Consider the following 15445-nt stretch of genomic DNA (forward strand, 5'->3'; position numbering starts at 1 on the left):
AAGGTCATCCATTTCATTGGCCCTGGACCCAAAACAGGAGGAGGAGGGAGAGGAGCCAGGGGCACCAGGGAAAATCTACACCCAAATGGATCCCTCTGGGGATCCCTAAAGTGGGGGCTCTGCAGACAGGGTCAGCCAGACGCAAATGATCCCAACTGAGTTTCGAGTTGAACGGCTGCATGAGCATAAAGCCAAACCATCCCAGGTCAGAAACACATCCTTCCAGCCCTGCCTGCCCACCCTGATCCCAACAGACACAGTTAGGCTGTGCTCACGGTCTCCTGGGCTAATTCAGTGGTCTTCGAACTGTGTTCCGTGGAGCCCTAGCAGCTTCTTGGGGGGTTCCTGCACCTCCAGGGCCAAGGGGTGCAGACTCTGGTACCAAATCAGAACAGCTGCTTTTTCCTTCTTTATTGTGATCTGTTTTGCACATTAGATTTGTCTGAAGAAGGGCTTCCCATGTTTAAAAATTCTGGAAAAAAGAATCCTGGACCAAATGATTCCTCAAGTGCGAACACCCTGCAGGTCCAGAGAGGATCCGGAACAGCTCTGGCTGCCCTCCCGCCGGGCAGGTCCTCCCTCAGGCCTTGGAGAACACAAACAGAAGGCGCCGGGGAGAGGAGGGAGAGCAAGGGTCCAGCAGCTCGTGGCCGCCCTGGACTTTTCTCCGCACACACACAGAAGAGGCATGCTCACAGCAGAGCGGCCTCCCGGTGGGGCAGTGGGGTGCCCCTCCTCATCAGGGCTGGGCCCGCCCTGCACTCAGGAGACCTGCATCTCCATCCAGTCCCCCTGGCGCAGGATGTGCTGCAGCAGTCCGTTGACCACGTCCAGCGTCTCATCCTTCTCCAGCACGATGTCATACGAGTCCATGTAGCGCTCCCGCCGCTCCTCCACCTGCCCGGGGGAGGAGAGACTGAGGGTCCCCCAAATGCCCTGCCGTCTGCCTCGCCCACTGCCTCTGACTCTAAGCACCTGGGGCTGGGGGAGGAGGACGTTCAAGGTTACAGGGACCTGCCCTGTGGAGACATGGATGGTGATGGGCACAGGCTACCACCATTAACCCTTGGGTCAATGTGAAAAGGACAGTCACGAGGATTAAATTTTAAAAACCAGATGTTACCTCTAACTTAACTGGATTGAATTTCCACAAAGCCCAAGTATCCTGGGAGACTGCAGCACCTGCTGGCTGAGGATGTGGACTGGCGGCCTTCTAGCTACTGTGCCCCTTTATGACCACACAGTTTTCACCCCTGTCAGCCTCTGGTTGGTTCTTGTATTTTTCTTCTCTAAATTGTAAGCCCGCATCCTGAATACTGACGTCTCCCATCTCAATCACGCCTGACAGGTATGATTTAGGAGGACAGGTCATCGGCCTCACCACTTCCTAAACTATGTCACCTTGGGCACGTTACCTAACCTCCTTGACTCAGTTTCCTCAAGTGTAAAATGGTATAACTGTCACTCCTCAGAAAGCTATTGTACGGATTATATGGGTTAATGTGCCTGGCGCACGGTGGGCACTAAGTGTAGGCTCCGATTAAGTAGCTGGCATTACCCCGTCTCTGAACTCTAGTGTCAGGCGGTGTGGTGAGCACACAGCTGTAGTTACTGGTATCTCTTTTGCTTTCCTAGGAGAATATGGAATATTCCCCTGGAGAATATGGCTTGTGTCTTACCTCTGTACCTCTAATACTTAACATAGTGTCTGTCACACAGAAGCTGTTCAGTAAGCATTTGTTAACAGGAATTGAAGGAGAAGCAAGCCATGAAGAGCCCTGGTCCCCGACCTACCTTGTCATTTAGGAAGCCAATCTTGAGAATGTTCTCCACACCGGGAACCCCATCGGCCATAGTGAGGTCCCCCATGGAGTCTCCCAGCAGGAGGATGTTGGTTTTGCCCTGAAGCTGCTGGAAGTAATCGGAGTTCTGACACACGGAGCTGTTCTTGTTGTACGTGTGTATGAGCTGGCCCTTGAATCCCCGTAGGAAACCCTAAATAATCAGGAGACAGATGGAGGGTGACAGAGACTCATGTAGGGCCAGTTAAATGGACAGGGACCATCAAATATTGCTGATTCCCTGCTCTGGTGGAAGCACGAGGCCTGTGATCAAGTACTGTTCAGGCTATGTGTGCGCTAAGCCTCAGTGGCAGGCCGCGTCCTAACCACAGGTCAAAGGGATGAAAATTCTGGCCATTGGTTTTAAGGGGAAGAAGTCAGAACACAGGTGAGTCGGAGCAGCCCAACTCTGGCTCTAGAAAAACAAGTCAAAGTCTAAGCCCTTGAGTACCCAGGATGGCACATGACCCATGACAGTGACATGGGGCCTGGCTGACCCCTAAACTAGGCCCCCCATGGCAGACAGCTAACTATTGGCCAAACACCAAAGAGTAGGTCCTTCAAAAATAACTGTTTTTAGCTGACATAAATAAATAAGTAACTGCCCAAGAGCAAAGAAGCCAGCATGCCTTCCCCGCTTTTTCCTCCCCAGGGTAAGGTTAATGTTTAGGGTCACATGTCCTAGCTGGTGGTCCCCACCCTGCTTCCATTCCCAGCCCAAATGAGATCCAGCTCACATCTTCATCAAAATCCATGTAGTTGGACACAATATGGATGTTAGGGTGGAATACTTTCATCTGCTGGATAATTTCTTCCAGGATATCACCAATGCCCGCAGAAAAGATGAAAAGGGGAATGTTGTTTTGGTAGAGGGTGTTGAAGAACGTCTTGTACCCCTCCCTGAGAAGAGATGAATGGATTCTGAAATGGCACTGCCTCTGCTACTGTTCCTTATTTTCTACTTGGGTTATATATTATTCAATTTTTTTAAACATTTTAAATTGAGGTATAAAATACATACAGTAAATTGTTAAAGTGAACTTATCTTAAGTATTCAGCTCCTATTTACATATGTATACACCCATGTAATTACTAACCACATCAAGGTTCCCTCATGACCCCTCCCAGTCAATGCCATCCCCCTTTTTGATTTCATATCACCACTGATTAGCCTTGCGTGTCCTTGAACCTCACATAAATGGGCTCATTTTTGTGGTTGTTGTTTCTGGATTATTTTGCTCAAGCAAAATACAAGCAGGCAGCTATCCTGGGGCAGCCTCACTGAGGACCACCCCAAGCCTGCCCCGGCACTCACTAGGTCTGCACGCCTCTACTCTCTTGGCTGTTCATGAGCTAGCCTCTCTCCCCAATTAGGACACACAATCCTCGAGGGCAGGCGCCCACACTGCCTCCCTTCTCTAGTGTCCCCCATCCCTTCTCCGGTAAAGAACACTCCAGCGAGAGAGCTGCATTGTGAAGGCCACCTATGATCAAGGGTTCCAGGCCAGCCAACATCCATGTCTGGATAATGAACAGTCACCATGGGGACCCCAGAAGTCTTTTTACCACTGGGAAAAATGAGCTAGATGCTGTCTGTTTTGGATGAAGCCCTGGTCATATTCACACCACATCCACTACTGGCAGACTGCCTTTAGCTGCATCCAGAGAGGAAGGGCAAGACTTCCTCCACTTGGGTTGCTCATGGTGCTATGTCTCTTCTGACTCTCCCAGCAACTAACTCCTTTCCACTCCTTCCCAGCCTCTTTTGTGAGCAAACCAGTTTCAAACAGTCTGGGGGAAGCATTTTCCAGAGCGAGCAGCTTACCGAAGCATTGCATTGGACTCTCTGACCACCTGGGCGATCTGATGCTTCTGAATCGGCTGCTGACACAGGAGGTTGTGCGCTTTGGTCCACCTAGAAACAGACACCCCACAAAGCCCTAAATTCAAGTCACCGAGTGAGTGAAGTGTCCTGTCCCTTTTCAGGGCCAAGTCCCCTCTGGAGGTGCCGACAATGGAGGCCTCTTCCTTTTCCACAGAGCCATTTCCTGAGGACTCTGAAGGATTTCCGTAAAAGGAAGAGAGTGAGAAAGCTACACAACAGGGAGACAAGAGTCAAGCGAGCGAAGTGCTGAAGTCAAAGCTCTTCTGAATCGCTTCCCCCGCGACCCCACTCTCTGAGAATGCGGGCTCTGTCCAGTGAGACTGGCTTCTGGAGGAGGGTTCTGCCCCGACAGCACTTACTCCTCCAAACCCAAGGGCTTCTACTCATTCCAAGTGTTCTTGTTGGTGGGCACCCACTCTGGCAGCAGCTACCAGTGGCCCCGGGTGTGTCGGGACAATGGTTCTAATAGCTGGGCCTGTGGCACTCCGGTAAGCATTCAGTAGGTAAGGGAGCCTGTCATCTTGTCAAAGCTCAGGAAAAATATGTCCCTCCCAGGGATCCTGAGGGCAGAAGCATCTCACCCCCACCATCACTTACCATTCCACCATATGAGGTAACTTCTCTTTGATGGTCCGGTGTGGGTCAATCTCAATTGGGTAATAGTGGTGAAGGAGCATTTGGAGCTGGGACATCCAAATGAAGAGAAAAGCCATTAGTCCGCATCATGTTTTCCCAGCAAAGTCCTACAGTTTAGGGTGAGAAAAAAATCACCCGCAAGATGCAACTTCATGTAAGGAAGTGATGGATCCGCAGAGCTGGTCATCCTTTGCACTCACCCTGAGCGAGTGAGGTCTGAGAATCAGGAATATAAAGAGCTTCTGCTATCACATAAGAGGGTTACTAGGATTTTGTTGTTGCTATTAATTAGCTGAGTCATCAGAGTTTAACCAGTAACAACTGATTTAATGCTATGTTTCCCAAAATGTGGTACACCTTTTCAGGTGGTAGACAAGATAACTTTAGGGGCCACATGGATAAATAGTTTTCGTTTTTGGATTTATCCTAATGTACATTAGAAAAAGAAAACTAGCACATCAAACTCATGCTTTCATAAAGATTGTTTCTTTTGTAAGTTGTTTTTATAATTTTATTTATTTATTTATTTTCCCCCCAAAGCCCCAGTAGATAGTTGTACGTCATAGCTGCACATCCGTCTAGTTGTTGTATGTGGGACGTGGCCTCAGCATGGCTGGAGAAGCCGTGCGTCATGTCCGTGCGCGCCCAGGATCCGAACCTGGGCCGCCAGCAGTGGAGCACGCGCACTTAACCGCTAAGCCACAGGGCTGGCCCTCTTTTGTAAGTTAATTGCATTCAGATTTTTAAAAGCAGGTCAGGGGCCGGCCTGGTGGTGCCAGCCATTAAGTGTGCGCGCTCCGCTGCCGCGGCCCGGCATTCCCCGGTTTGGATCCCAGGCGCGCACCAACGCACCGCTTGTCAAAGCCATGCTGTGACGGCGTCCCATATAAAGTAGAGGAAGATGGGCACGGATGTTAGCCCAGGGCCAGTCTTCCTCAGGAAAAAAAAAAAAAAGAGGAAGATTGGCATTGGATGTTAGCTCAGGGCTGGTCCTCCTCACACACACACAAAAAAAAACGGCAGGTCAATTTAAAGAAAAATATATAATAAAAGTCATACACAGCCATGGGAAAAAAAAAATCATGAAAGTGGAACTAGCAGACTGTAGTTTGGGACACCGCATGTCAGTGGGTCTCTCCCTCCCACAGTCAGCATCAGGTGAATGACCTCACGAGCCTCTATATGAGCTCCTCAGTCTAAGGTTCCTTCCACGTGCCAGGACCTTTGACCCTCTTGGGAGGGGGCAGTGTCACACAGGGGCAGTCAGTAACAGTGCTCAGTAAAAATGGGAATTGACCTAGTAAAGACTTTCAATTTTTTTTTTTTTAAAGATTTTATTTATTTATTTATTTTCCCCCAAAGCCCCAGTAGATAGTTGTATGTCATAGCTGCACATCCTTCCAGTTGCTGTATGTGGGACACGGCCTCAGCATGGCCCGAGAAGCGGTGCATCAGTGCGTGCCCGGGACCCGAACCCGGGCCACCAGCAGCAGAGTGCGCGCACTTAACCACTAAGCCACGGGGCCGGCCCAAGAATTTCAATTTTAATATATGCACAGTCTTGGAATATTACGGGATCAATGGAGTTCCTGACCATCGGTCCAAAAGAGGGTTAAATGCAAAGATCGCACACTGACGAAGGCAGAAAGTGTCAGAAATGTATTAAGATTCTCAATGTGGGTGTTTTTTTGAGAGTGAGAAATTTTTCTAAAAGCATAATAGAACTCAACAGAAGAATATAATTTTTTAAAAAGAAAAAAAGATTTCTTATGTAAATTTTGCTTTATTAATTTTCTCAGGAGCCCATCCACACCAAGCATCTTAGTTTTCTCTAGCTTTTCTCTATGCTAGAGAGGGCATCCAAACCTACTGTCTTATTTGTGGATGCAACTTTCTGAAAGTTGATAAGATCAGGGATGTGAGGAACCAAAAAGTGACTTGCCAAAGGCAGTCATTGGTGGAGCCAGAACCTACCTTAAGTGAAAAGTGGCATCTCCAGAGAGAGAGGTTTTAGAAATATTAAGAGTTACCTATAATTCACCATCCATTTTAAGAATGAGTAATCATGACAGAGTATTGGAAGAGCTGACCAATATGACAGACCAATGACACCTAGTATGCAATTCAGGTTGTTTCATAATGAAGTGGAACTAAATGACGAAGTTATTCAGCAGAAAGAGCTCAGCAGCCTGCAGAGAAATGCCAGCTAGCATGGCTCTGCTCTGGCAAAGAAGACAGCAATGGGAAGAACGTGGAGGCAAGCAAAAGGAACTGCAAGGCTACAGAGATCACTTTACAGGATTTGCATGCGTCTTACAGAAATGGGAGTTATACACTGACGTTAATTCAGAAGTCTTTCCTGATACCTGTAGCCTTGCCAAGAAAATTATATTATCAAGGAAAGAGTATAAGGTAGTGGAAAGAGCTCGGGACAGAATCAGACCTATGGGAAAGCCAAGCTCTGCATTGTGCTGTGTGACCTTGGGTAAGTTGCTCAACCTCTGCAAGCCTCTGCTTTCTCATGTGTTAAATGGAGACAACAATGGTTCTATCCACCTCTCACAGTTGTGGGAGGGTTAAATAACAAACGCTGAAGTCTCTTGTAAACTCTATAGCTAACAGTAAGCATAACACCCATATTCTAACCATCAGTCATCATATGTCTTGGCCAATAAGGAAAAGCTGTCTCAGTGTATTAAGGTAGGTCCATCTGGGCATAACAACAATTTTTTAAAAAGTTAATCTTCTGGGGCCGGCCCCGTGGCATAGTTGTTAAGTGTGCCCGCTCCGCTGCTGGCAGCCCAGGTTCAGATCCTGGGGCGCACCAACGCACCACTTGTCAGGCCACGCTGTGGTGGCATCCCACATACAGTGGAGGAAGATGGGCAAGGATGTTAGCTCAGGGCCAGTCTTCCTCAGCAAAAAGAGGAGGATTGGCATGGATGTTAGCTCAGGGCTGATCTTCCTCACACACACAAAAAATTAATCTTCTAAGGTCTCTATCCCGGAATCTTTGGTCCTAACTGAGAACCATTTGAAGTAGCATATGATAGCCGTTTCTGAGCAAAGAGGGGGAATAACCCACCTCCTTCCGGCACTCCTCACTGATGATCTTGCTGGTATCCAGAATATCTGCAAAAACATAAAACTCCTTTTACTTGCCCCTTAGAAGTCTTCGTCTTGTCAAGCCCAACAAAGCACGCTAGTATGTTACTTACTGTGAGAAGAAGGGCATCGCTTTCCATTATACACAAACCTGCTCAAGGTCATGTCAAAATCAGAAATGACCTAAAATGCAAGAGAGAGATGATGCCTAGACAGGCTCCTTCCTGCCTGGGGGATGATTATGGAAGTCAAAACAGCTCAGTGTCCAGCCTGTGGTTAAAGCCTGGGGAGTGGGGGTGGTTAGGAAGGGCTAGAGAGGGAAGGAAGAAATAATCCTAGTTAGCACAAGTTTAACCCTGAGGGAGGCGCAGGCTCTTGGGGGTGGCGGTGGGGACTGAAGAATCAGGATCCCTTTGACTCTTTCAGTAGCACCCATCTCAGAGGCGCCCTGGGTCCTTCTGAAGGTGCTTCCACCTTTATGGCCCATCTCCACATCTGAACTTCCTGGGGAGCCCGCTGACCTGGGCTAGTGTGGAGAAGGCCCCAGCCTGGTGTGGGGTGCTCTCTGCGGAATTAGAGGAAGCAGCATGACATTATCGAGAAATGTGAAATCCAGGTTCGCAGCCAGGTGGGCTCTTCCCCAGTGCAAAGCAGGCGAACCAACCTGCTTGCCCTCAGGCCGCTGGCCATTTCCAGAGGCTGAGGGCTTGCAGGTGTCCGCAGCAACGCGTGAAGGCACGAGGGGCAGACACATCCCCAGCCGCCCCCACCCCACCCAGCCGGCCGACCTCGCCCGGGTTAGTACCTGTAAGCTGTCTCCCCCGCCCCTGCGGAGGGCGCCCACGATCTCCTGCACCCGCCCGGGCTGCCGCATCAGGACCGTGGCCTTCATCAGGATGCTCACCTGTCCCGAGACCCGAGAGAACCGCTGACCCCGGCACCGCGCTGCGCCCAAGGGGAGCCCGGGGCTCGCTCCGCAGCCCTGCGAGGCCGGGCCGGGGCGCGGGGGGAGCGGGGCCTCCGGCCGGGCCTGGGGCGCCTACTGGCCGGGGAGGCGCAGGGGGCCCGAGGCGGCCCGCTGGGGAGCCCGGAGCACCCCGGGTGTCGGGTCCCGCCCCACGCCAGACGCTTCCTCCCGCCTCACCTCCTCTGCCATGGCGCTCGCAGCCGGGTTGGCAGCGCGGGGACAACGACCGCCCCGTGGCCGCACTGCGCAGGCGCCGCCTCCAGCGGAGGTCCGGCCCGAAGGGGCCGGGACAGGCAGGAGGGCCCTGTCCCCACGTTGAGGGCTGCGCCGTGCGCTAGGAGAATACCCTGGTTGAGGGGTCTATGTTGAGGAGGGTGAGGGTCCCAAGGAGTTGGGGTTACTGGGTGCCACTCTTTCTAGAGCAAAAACCTTGGCAAGAGTGGTCATTTCCAGACTTACAGTTTGCATGACAAAAAGCCACAGGATGGGAGGGGGTGTGAAGGAGCCATAAAGTGAGTGCTGTTAAACATCCAAAAGGTGCTTCCTTAACTGGCCCCCTCCTCATCATAGAAGAAAAGGAGTACTAACTGTGGACTAACTAAAGTGGACTAACTCACGGCCAGAGGGCAGGAATGCTCCGGACAGCTGCGCCGGAATGAAATCTAATCAGCTTTCCTTTTCCCTTCTCCCTCCTCTGACTTGGCTTCCTGGAACTCTGTCTGGGAGCCAAGTGTGGAGAAGAAGATAGATGGATGCTACAGGGGTACGGAACTGGGCAACTGAACTGGGCAACAGGAATCTGAATTCATAAAAACTGATATGTGGTGTTAGTGGTCACAGTCCTGCTCCGCCTTCAAGGACACGGAAGGCAGTGTGGGGTGGTCTTCAATGGTGGTGTGGTGGGGGAGGGGAGAAGGCAGGAGGACAGGGAAAGGACAGAGTTCCAGAACCTGAGAGCACAATCCTGAGAGTGATCTCACTGCGGACCTAGGATTCTGGAACTTGGGCTGCCTGATGGGCCCTATATGAAAGATGTAGTAGGGAAAAGAAGCGACAGCTGGCTAAAGGGGGCCCCCACAACCCTCCCCAACACCCTAGGAGAGCAGCCTCTCTCCGCTGGTCCCAGGGTGCCATGGAGATGGAGAGCGCAGCGGCCTCCACACGTTTCCACCAGCCTCACATGGAGAGGAAGATGAGTGCGATGACCTGTGAGATCTTCAACGAGCTTAGGCTAGAGGGCAAGCTCTGCGACGTGGTCATCAAGGTCAATGGCTTTGAGTTCAATGCCCACAAGAACATCCTCTGTAGCTGCAGTTCCTACTTTAGGTATAACAGGGTTGCTGAACTAAGCCAAAGGGGGGACCGGGCTCATTTTGAGACGTTTTGGTTCATTTCATGTTTCCCACCCCACCATCTTAAGTTTAGGGACACTGTCAAAGCTCTGGGTTCCCGCAGCCTGGCTCCTTTGTCTTCTGAAGAGGCCCAACTAGGGCCAGAGCCTCTTCTTTCTGGTTTTCAACCAACTGTCAGTGGGCCTGCTGCTTTTTTCTTTGATTCTCACCCAAACCAACCCTTGGGAAGGTTGGACACCTGAACTGGATTTCCTACTTAAACCTAGATGACAACGCCACTTCAGCCACCCCTTATGCCTCTATCCCGGTAGAGACTACAGGCATACCTTGTTTTATTACGTTTCACAAATACTGAGTTTTTTACAAGACCCGCCACCAGCAAAAAGATTATAACTCGCTGAAGGTGCAGATGATGGTTAGCATTTTTTAGCAATAAATCATTTTTAAATTAAGGTATGTACACTTTTAGACATAATGCTACTGCACACAATAGAATACAGTATAGTGTAAACATAACTGTTATATGCACTGGGAAACCAAAAATTTGTGTGACTCACTTTACTGCAATATTTGCTTTATTGCGGTGGTCTGGAACCGAACCTGCAATATCCCCGAGGTATGCCTGCATCTCAAATGGGGTGATAAATTAACAAGGATTGAGGGGATGGGAAGGGGGGTGACGAGAAAGAAGCAAGGAAACATTTATCAGAAGGAAAAGGGAGTTTGAGCCAAAACCATTGTAACCTAGGAAGTAGAAGTATTTTGTTCATGAGCTGAAAATGTTTGAGTAATCCATTCCAGTGAAGATAGGATAAATGCGTCCCACCTGTTGCTAAAAATTATTCATCTAGACCCACAGCAGGGTCTACAAAAAGACGAGACAGTGACTATTTTAAGCTTTGCAGGCCATACAATCTCTGCTGCAACTCTTCCACTCTGCTTTACAGCAGGAAAGCAGTGGTAGACAATGCTAAATGAAAGGGCATGGGGGGCCAGCCCTGGCCCCCCAGGTCCCGTGGCCCAGTGGTTCAAGATCTGCGTGCTCTGCTTTGGCGGCCCGTGTTTTCAGGTTCAGATCCCAGGCGCGGACCTCCTCCACTCGTCAGCCATGCTGTGGAGGCATCCCGCATACAAAATAGAGGAGGATTAGCACAGATGTTAGCTCAGGGCAAATCTTCCGCACCAAAAAAAATAAAAATAAAAATAAAAAAATAATAATAAAATAAAGGGCATGGCTGTGTTCCAATACAATTATTGTTGGACACTGAAATTTGAATTTATTATAATTTCCAGGTGTAACAAAATCTTTTGATTTTTTCCCCCCATTTAAAAATGTAAAAACATTCTTAGCTCGTGGGCAGTACAAAAACAAGAGGTGCAGGTGTAGATCTCTGCTCTAGAGAAGAATTTGATCTCTAAGCCCATATTCCCTTAAACCTCCTAGTAAAAGGAAACAAAATATATTAGGGTAGGGACTTCTGTCTTGTTCAATATCTAGAAAAGTACCTAGCTACATATTAGGAGCCCAATAAATAGCTGTGGAATGTAGTCACTTAGTCTTTCAATAATTACTTATTGAGTGCCTCTTTTGTGACAGGCACTATCCTGGGTACTGGAAATAAAGCGACAAATAAAGAGATAAAAATTTCTCTTCTTATGAAGCACACCTTCTAGTAGGGGGAATAGGCATTAAATAAAGTACATATCAGACCATAAGTCCTAGGGAAAAAAAGAAGGAAGTTAGAGAGTAGTGGGTGGCAATTTTAAATAGGATTATCAATTTGCTGACAAAGTGACATTTGAGCAAAGACTTCACGGGGATGAGGCAGTGAGAAATATGGAAATCTGGGGGAGCCTTCCAGGCAGAGGGAACAGCAAGTTCAAAGGACCAAAAATGTGGAAGCACCTCTGGTATAGTCAAGGAAGCAAGGCTGGAGGGGCTGGAATGGAGTGAGGGGGAAGGGGAAGACGGGAGGAAGTATGGTCAGAGGGGTATCACTCGTCCAGATTTCAGAGGACTTTTGTAGTCCCTGGTAAGGACTTTGTATTTTACTCTGAGTAAGAAGGGAAAGTCAGTGGAAGGTTTTGAGTGAAAGAGAAACATAAACTCATAAGGTGGCTAGGATAAGACTGTAAACTCTGGAGGTGTCAAGAGCAGAAGCAGGAAAATCAGTTAGGTTACTCCCAATAATCTAGGCAGAGATGGTGGTGGCTTAGACCACGGAGGTAGCAGTAAAAGAGGTGAGAAGTGATCAGATTCCGGATATGTGTTGATTGAAAAATATTCATTTAAAAAGTGTACTGCTCAAGTTTAATTTCCTTAAGCAAGGTGGAATTTGGTAGGCAATGTGTTGGGACAGAAGAGACGTGGGTCTTACTCCCAGCTCTAGATCTCAATTTCTCCATTCACAAAATGGGAAAAGGACCTAGTTCTCATGAGGATAAGGGTGAGAGTGACCAGAGTTCTTGGAGAGGCTCCCTTGCGCACTGTATAAAGCACACAGTCTGCCCTTCCCCTCCCCACGCCAATCTATTTCCAACACACTCAGTGTGCACTGTTTGGAAAAAGTCCAAACTCTGCTCAACAAGAAAAGGTGGGGATAACATGGGAAACTGGAGAGAAATGTTGCAGTGGCTGCTACTTTCTTCCTTTTTTCCAGAGCTTTGTTTACAAGTGGCTGGAACAACACTGAAAAGAAGGTATACAACATTCCCGGCATTTCCCCCGACATGATGAAGCTCATTATCGAATATGCGTACACCCGGACCGTCCCCATCACCCCGGACAATGTGGAGAAGCTGCTGGCTGCTGCAGACCAGTTTAACATCATGGGTATTGTCAGGGGCTGCTGTGAGTTCCTCAAGTCAGAGCTGTGTTTGGATAACTGTATCGGCATCTGCAAGTTCACAGACTACTACTACTGCCCCGAGCTGAGGCAGAAGGCCTACATGTTCATATTGCACAACTTCGAGGAGATGGTGAAAGTCTCAGCAGAGTTTTTAGAGCTCTCAGTCACTGAACTTAAGGATATCATTGAGAAAGATGAGCTCAACGTCAAACAAGAAGATGCTGTATTTGAGGCCATTTTAAAGTGGATCTCTCATGACCCCCAAAATAGGAAGCAGCATATTTCAGTTTTGCTTCCCAAGGTCAAGTTATTTTTTGTGGGATGCTTAATGCTCACTTTTGATTCATTTAATCGCAGAAGGACTGTCCTAAGAGCCATAGTCAGATGTTTGACAGATTTTAGGGCTGTATTTACACATACTTACATAGAAGGCATCTCCTACTATTCTCTGGAATTTTGCAATTTTCTTTGCCCTTGGCATTGCTAGTTCCTTCTAACCCAGTTATAGTCTTTGACCAAAACTCTCCCTTGTAGTGGGATGAAAGGGCAAGGTCTTCAAAACAATTCTAAAGGGTTTTCTTTTCACATTTTCCATTCTGTGAGTTTCCCCAAACCCAAGATAAAAGTTGGACTAGAAACCAAACCATGAGTATTGCACTTAACTTTAGCCATCTGGTGCCAATTCGTGTTATCTTACATATAGAGACATAGATATTCAATTACTGAACAATTACTGCAGCTTTTTCTGGTCTAATAGTACATCCAGTGGCCAAGGAATAGGCTAGCTCTGTGACCATTCAAGGTGCCTTCTATCTAGCTCATTCTCAGCCTCCAAATGTATACCACCTCCAAAAAACAAATATTTAAACCTGTTTTAAATTTCAAAAACAAAACATAATCCAAAGGCAGACTATAAAACAGGGGGTTAAGGATACAGATTTTCCAGGCACCCTCACCTCATCTGAATGACTTTATTTCCTTCTTAGGTTCGCCTGGCCCTAATGCATGCTGAGTACTTCATGAACAATGTTAAGATGAACGACTATGTCAAAGACAGTGAGGAATGCAAGCCAGTCATCATTAACGCCCTAAAGGCCATGTATGACCTAAACATGAACGGACCCTCTAATTCTGACTTCACCAACCCACTCACCAGGCCCCGCCTGCCCTATGCCATCCTATTTGCAATTGGTGGCTGGAGTGGTGGGAGCCCCACCAATGCCATTGAGGCATATGATGCTCGGGCAGACAGATGGGTGAATGTCACTTGTGAGGAAGAGAGTCCCCGTGCCTACCACGGGGCAGCCTATTTGAAAGGCTACGTTTATATCATTGGGGGGTTCGATAGCGTAGACTATTTCAATAGCGTTAAGCGTTTTGACCCAGTCAAGAAAACTTGGCATCAGGTGGCCCCGATGCACTCCAGACGTTGCTATGTCAGTGTGACAGTCCTCAGCAATTTTATTTATGCCATGGGAGGATTTGATGGCTATGTGCGTCTCAACACTGCTGAACGTTATGAGCCAGAGACCAATCAATGGACGCTCATTGCCCCCATGCATGAACAGAGGAGCGATGCCAGTGCCACTACACTCTATGGAAAGGTAAGAACGGGGAATGGAGGAAGGAGAAGCACATACACCCAGAAACAAGGCTCTTCTTCGTTTTTGGGGGTGGATGGAAAACAGAAGTGGCAGTACTCACTTTGCAGTACTAACTCCTTCCTCAAATGACTAAGTGGCCCTTTGTAACTATCTTTTTTTATTTTACTTATTAAAAAGCAATGCATGCAACGTGGAAAAAAGAAACTCGGATTGTACAGACTGGCATCAGAAGTGTCCCCACCCCCACCACTATATATACACCCTTTCTACTCCACAGAAGTAACAATTTTAATAATCCTGGAACTCTCTTCACACAGGTCTACATATGTGGTGGGTTTAACGGAAACGAATGCCTGTTTACAGCAGAAGTGTACAACACTGAGAGTAATCAGTGGACAGTCATAGCACCCATGAGGAGCAGGAGGAGCGGAATAGGCGTAATTGCTTATGGAGAACACGTATATGCGGTGAGTTTATCTTGTACTACCACAAAAACGATATCCTTAAATGTTCCAGTAGCAAACGGATTTACACTACCATTGGGGAGCATTTGAACAGTTTTTTCCCCATGGAAGATAGTGGAAGAGGGAGGTATGAAATCACTGGTCCCCCCCAAAAAGGGCCTCCTCACTGAACAGAAGCAAGGCTAACAGCCAACTGTTTCCTTTGCTGTCCACAGGTAGGTGGCTTTGATGGAGCCAATCGACTTAGGAGCGCAGAAGCCTACAGCCCAGTGGCTAATACCTGGCGCACGATCCCCACTATGTTTAATCCTCGTAGCAATTTTGGCATCGAGGTGGTAGATGACCTCCTATTTGTGGTGGGTGGCTTTAATGGCTTTACCACCACCTTTAACGTGGAGTGCTATGACGAAAAGACCGACGAGTGGTATGATGCTCACGACATGAGTATATACCGCAGTGCTCTGAGCTGCTGTGTGGTACCAGGGCTGGCCAATGTTGGGGAATATGCAGCTAGACGGGACAACTTCACAGGATTAGCACTGCGAGATGAAGTAAAGTACTCTGCTTCGACAAGCACCCTACCTGTATGAGCCTCTTCATTTAGCTAATAAAAAGTCTAAGCAATAAGAATTAATTCTTTTTTTAAATAAATGCAGTGTTTAAACTTGTAAGAGTACTGGAAAATGTTCAACTTAAGGGAGCCAAGGATTGGATGAATGAGGGAGTAAAAAACAAGGAAGAA

The 15445-nt window shown here is 48.2% G+C and overlaps 2 protein-coding genes across 2 annotated transcripts; one reads left to right on the forward strand and one right to left on the reverse strand.

Moving 5' to 3' along the window:
• Positions 1-396: 396 nt before the first annotated feature.
• NT5C3B (5'-nucleotidase, cytosolic IIIB) lies at positions 397-8659 on the reverse strand. Its single transcript, XM_058560980.1, has 9 exons — positions 8612-8659; positions 8273-8371; positions 7581-7650; positions 7448-7494; positions 4324-4409; positions 3667-3756; positions 2579-2741; positions 1795-1995; positions 397-897 (listed from the first exon to the last, which is right to left on the reverse strand). Exons 1-9 carry the CDS (start codon positions 8621-8623, stop codon positions 763-765), a joined length of 903 nt encoding a protein of 300 aa, XP_058416963.1. The 5' UTR covers positions 8624-8659; the 3' UTR covers positions 397-762.
• Positions 8660-9566: 907 nt separating this feature from the next.
• Positions 9567-15293, forward strand: KLHL10 (kelch like family member 10). The gene is made up of 5 exons (XM_058560978.1): positions 9567-9760; positions 12447-12936; positions 13622-14239; positions 14557-14706; positions 14919-15293. Exons 1-5 carry the CDS (start codon positions 9567-9569, stop codon positions 15291-15293), a joined length of 1827 nt encoding a protein of 608 aa, XP_058416961.1.
• Positions 15294-15445: the final 152 nt, after the last annotated feature.

The sequence above is a fragment of the Diceros bicornis genome, chromosome 18 (assembly GCF_020826845.1).
Source record: "Diceros bicornis minor isolate mBicDic1 chromosome 18, mDicBic1.mat.cur, whole genome shotgun sequence".
NCBI lineage: Eukaryota > Metazoa > Chordata > Mammalia > Perissodactyla > Rhinocerotidae > Diceros > Diceros bicornis.

Bases quoted from the DNA above. Each gene is read 5' to 3' on its own strand.
- NT5C3B (XM_058560980.1), bottom strand. The intron at 2,742-3,666 runs GTAAGCTGCTCG...ATCTCTTCTCAG, and splicing joins GAGTCCAATGCAATGCTTCG to GGAGGGGTACAAGACGTTCT. The intron at 1,996-2,578 runs GTGAGCTGGATC...CTGATTATTTAG, and splicing joins ACATGGATTTTGATGAAGAT to GGTTTCCTACGGGGATTCAA.
- KLHL10 (XM_058560978.1), top strand. From the start codon at position 9,567: ATGGAGATGGAGAGCGCAGCGGCCTCCACACGTTTCCACCAGCCTCAC. The intron at 9,761-12,446 runs GTATAACAGGGT...CCTTTTTTCCAG, and splicing joins AGCTGCAGTTCCTACTTTAG to AGCTTTGTTTACAAGTGGCT. The intron at 12,937-13,621 runs GTCAAGTTATTT...TTTCCTTCTTAG, and splicing joins TTTCAGTTTTGCTTCCCAAG to GTTCGCCTGGCCCTAATGCA.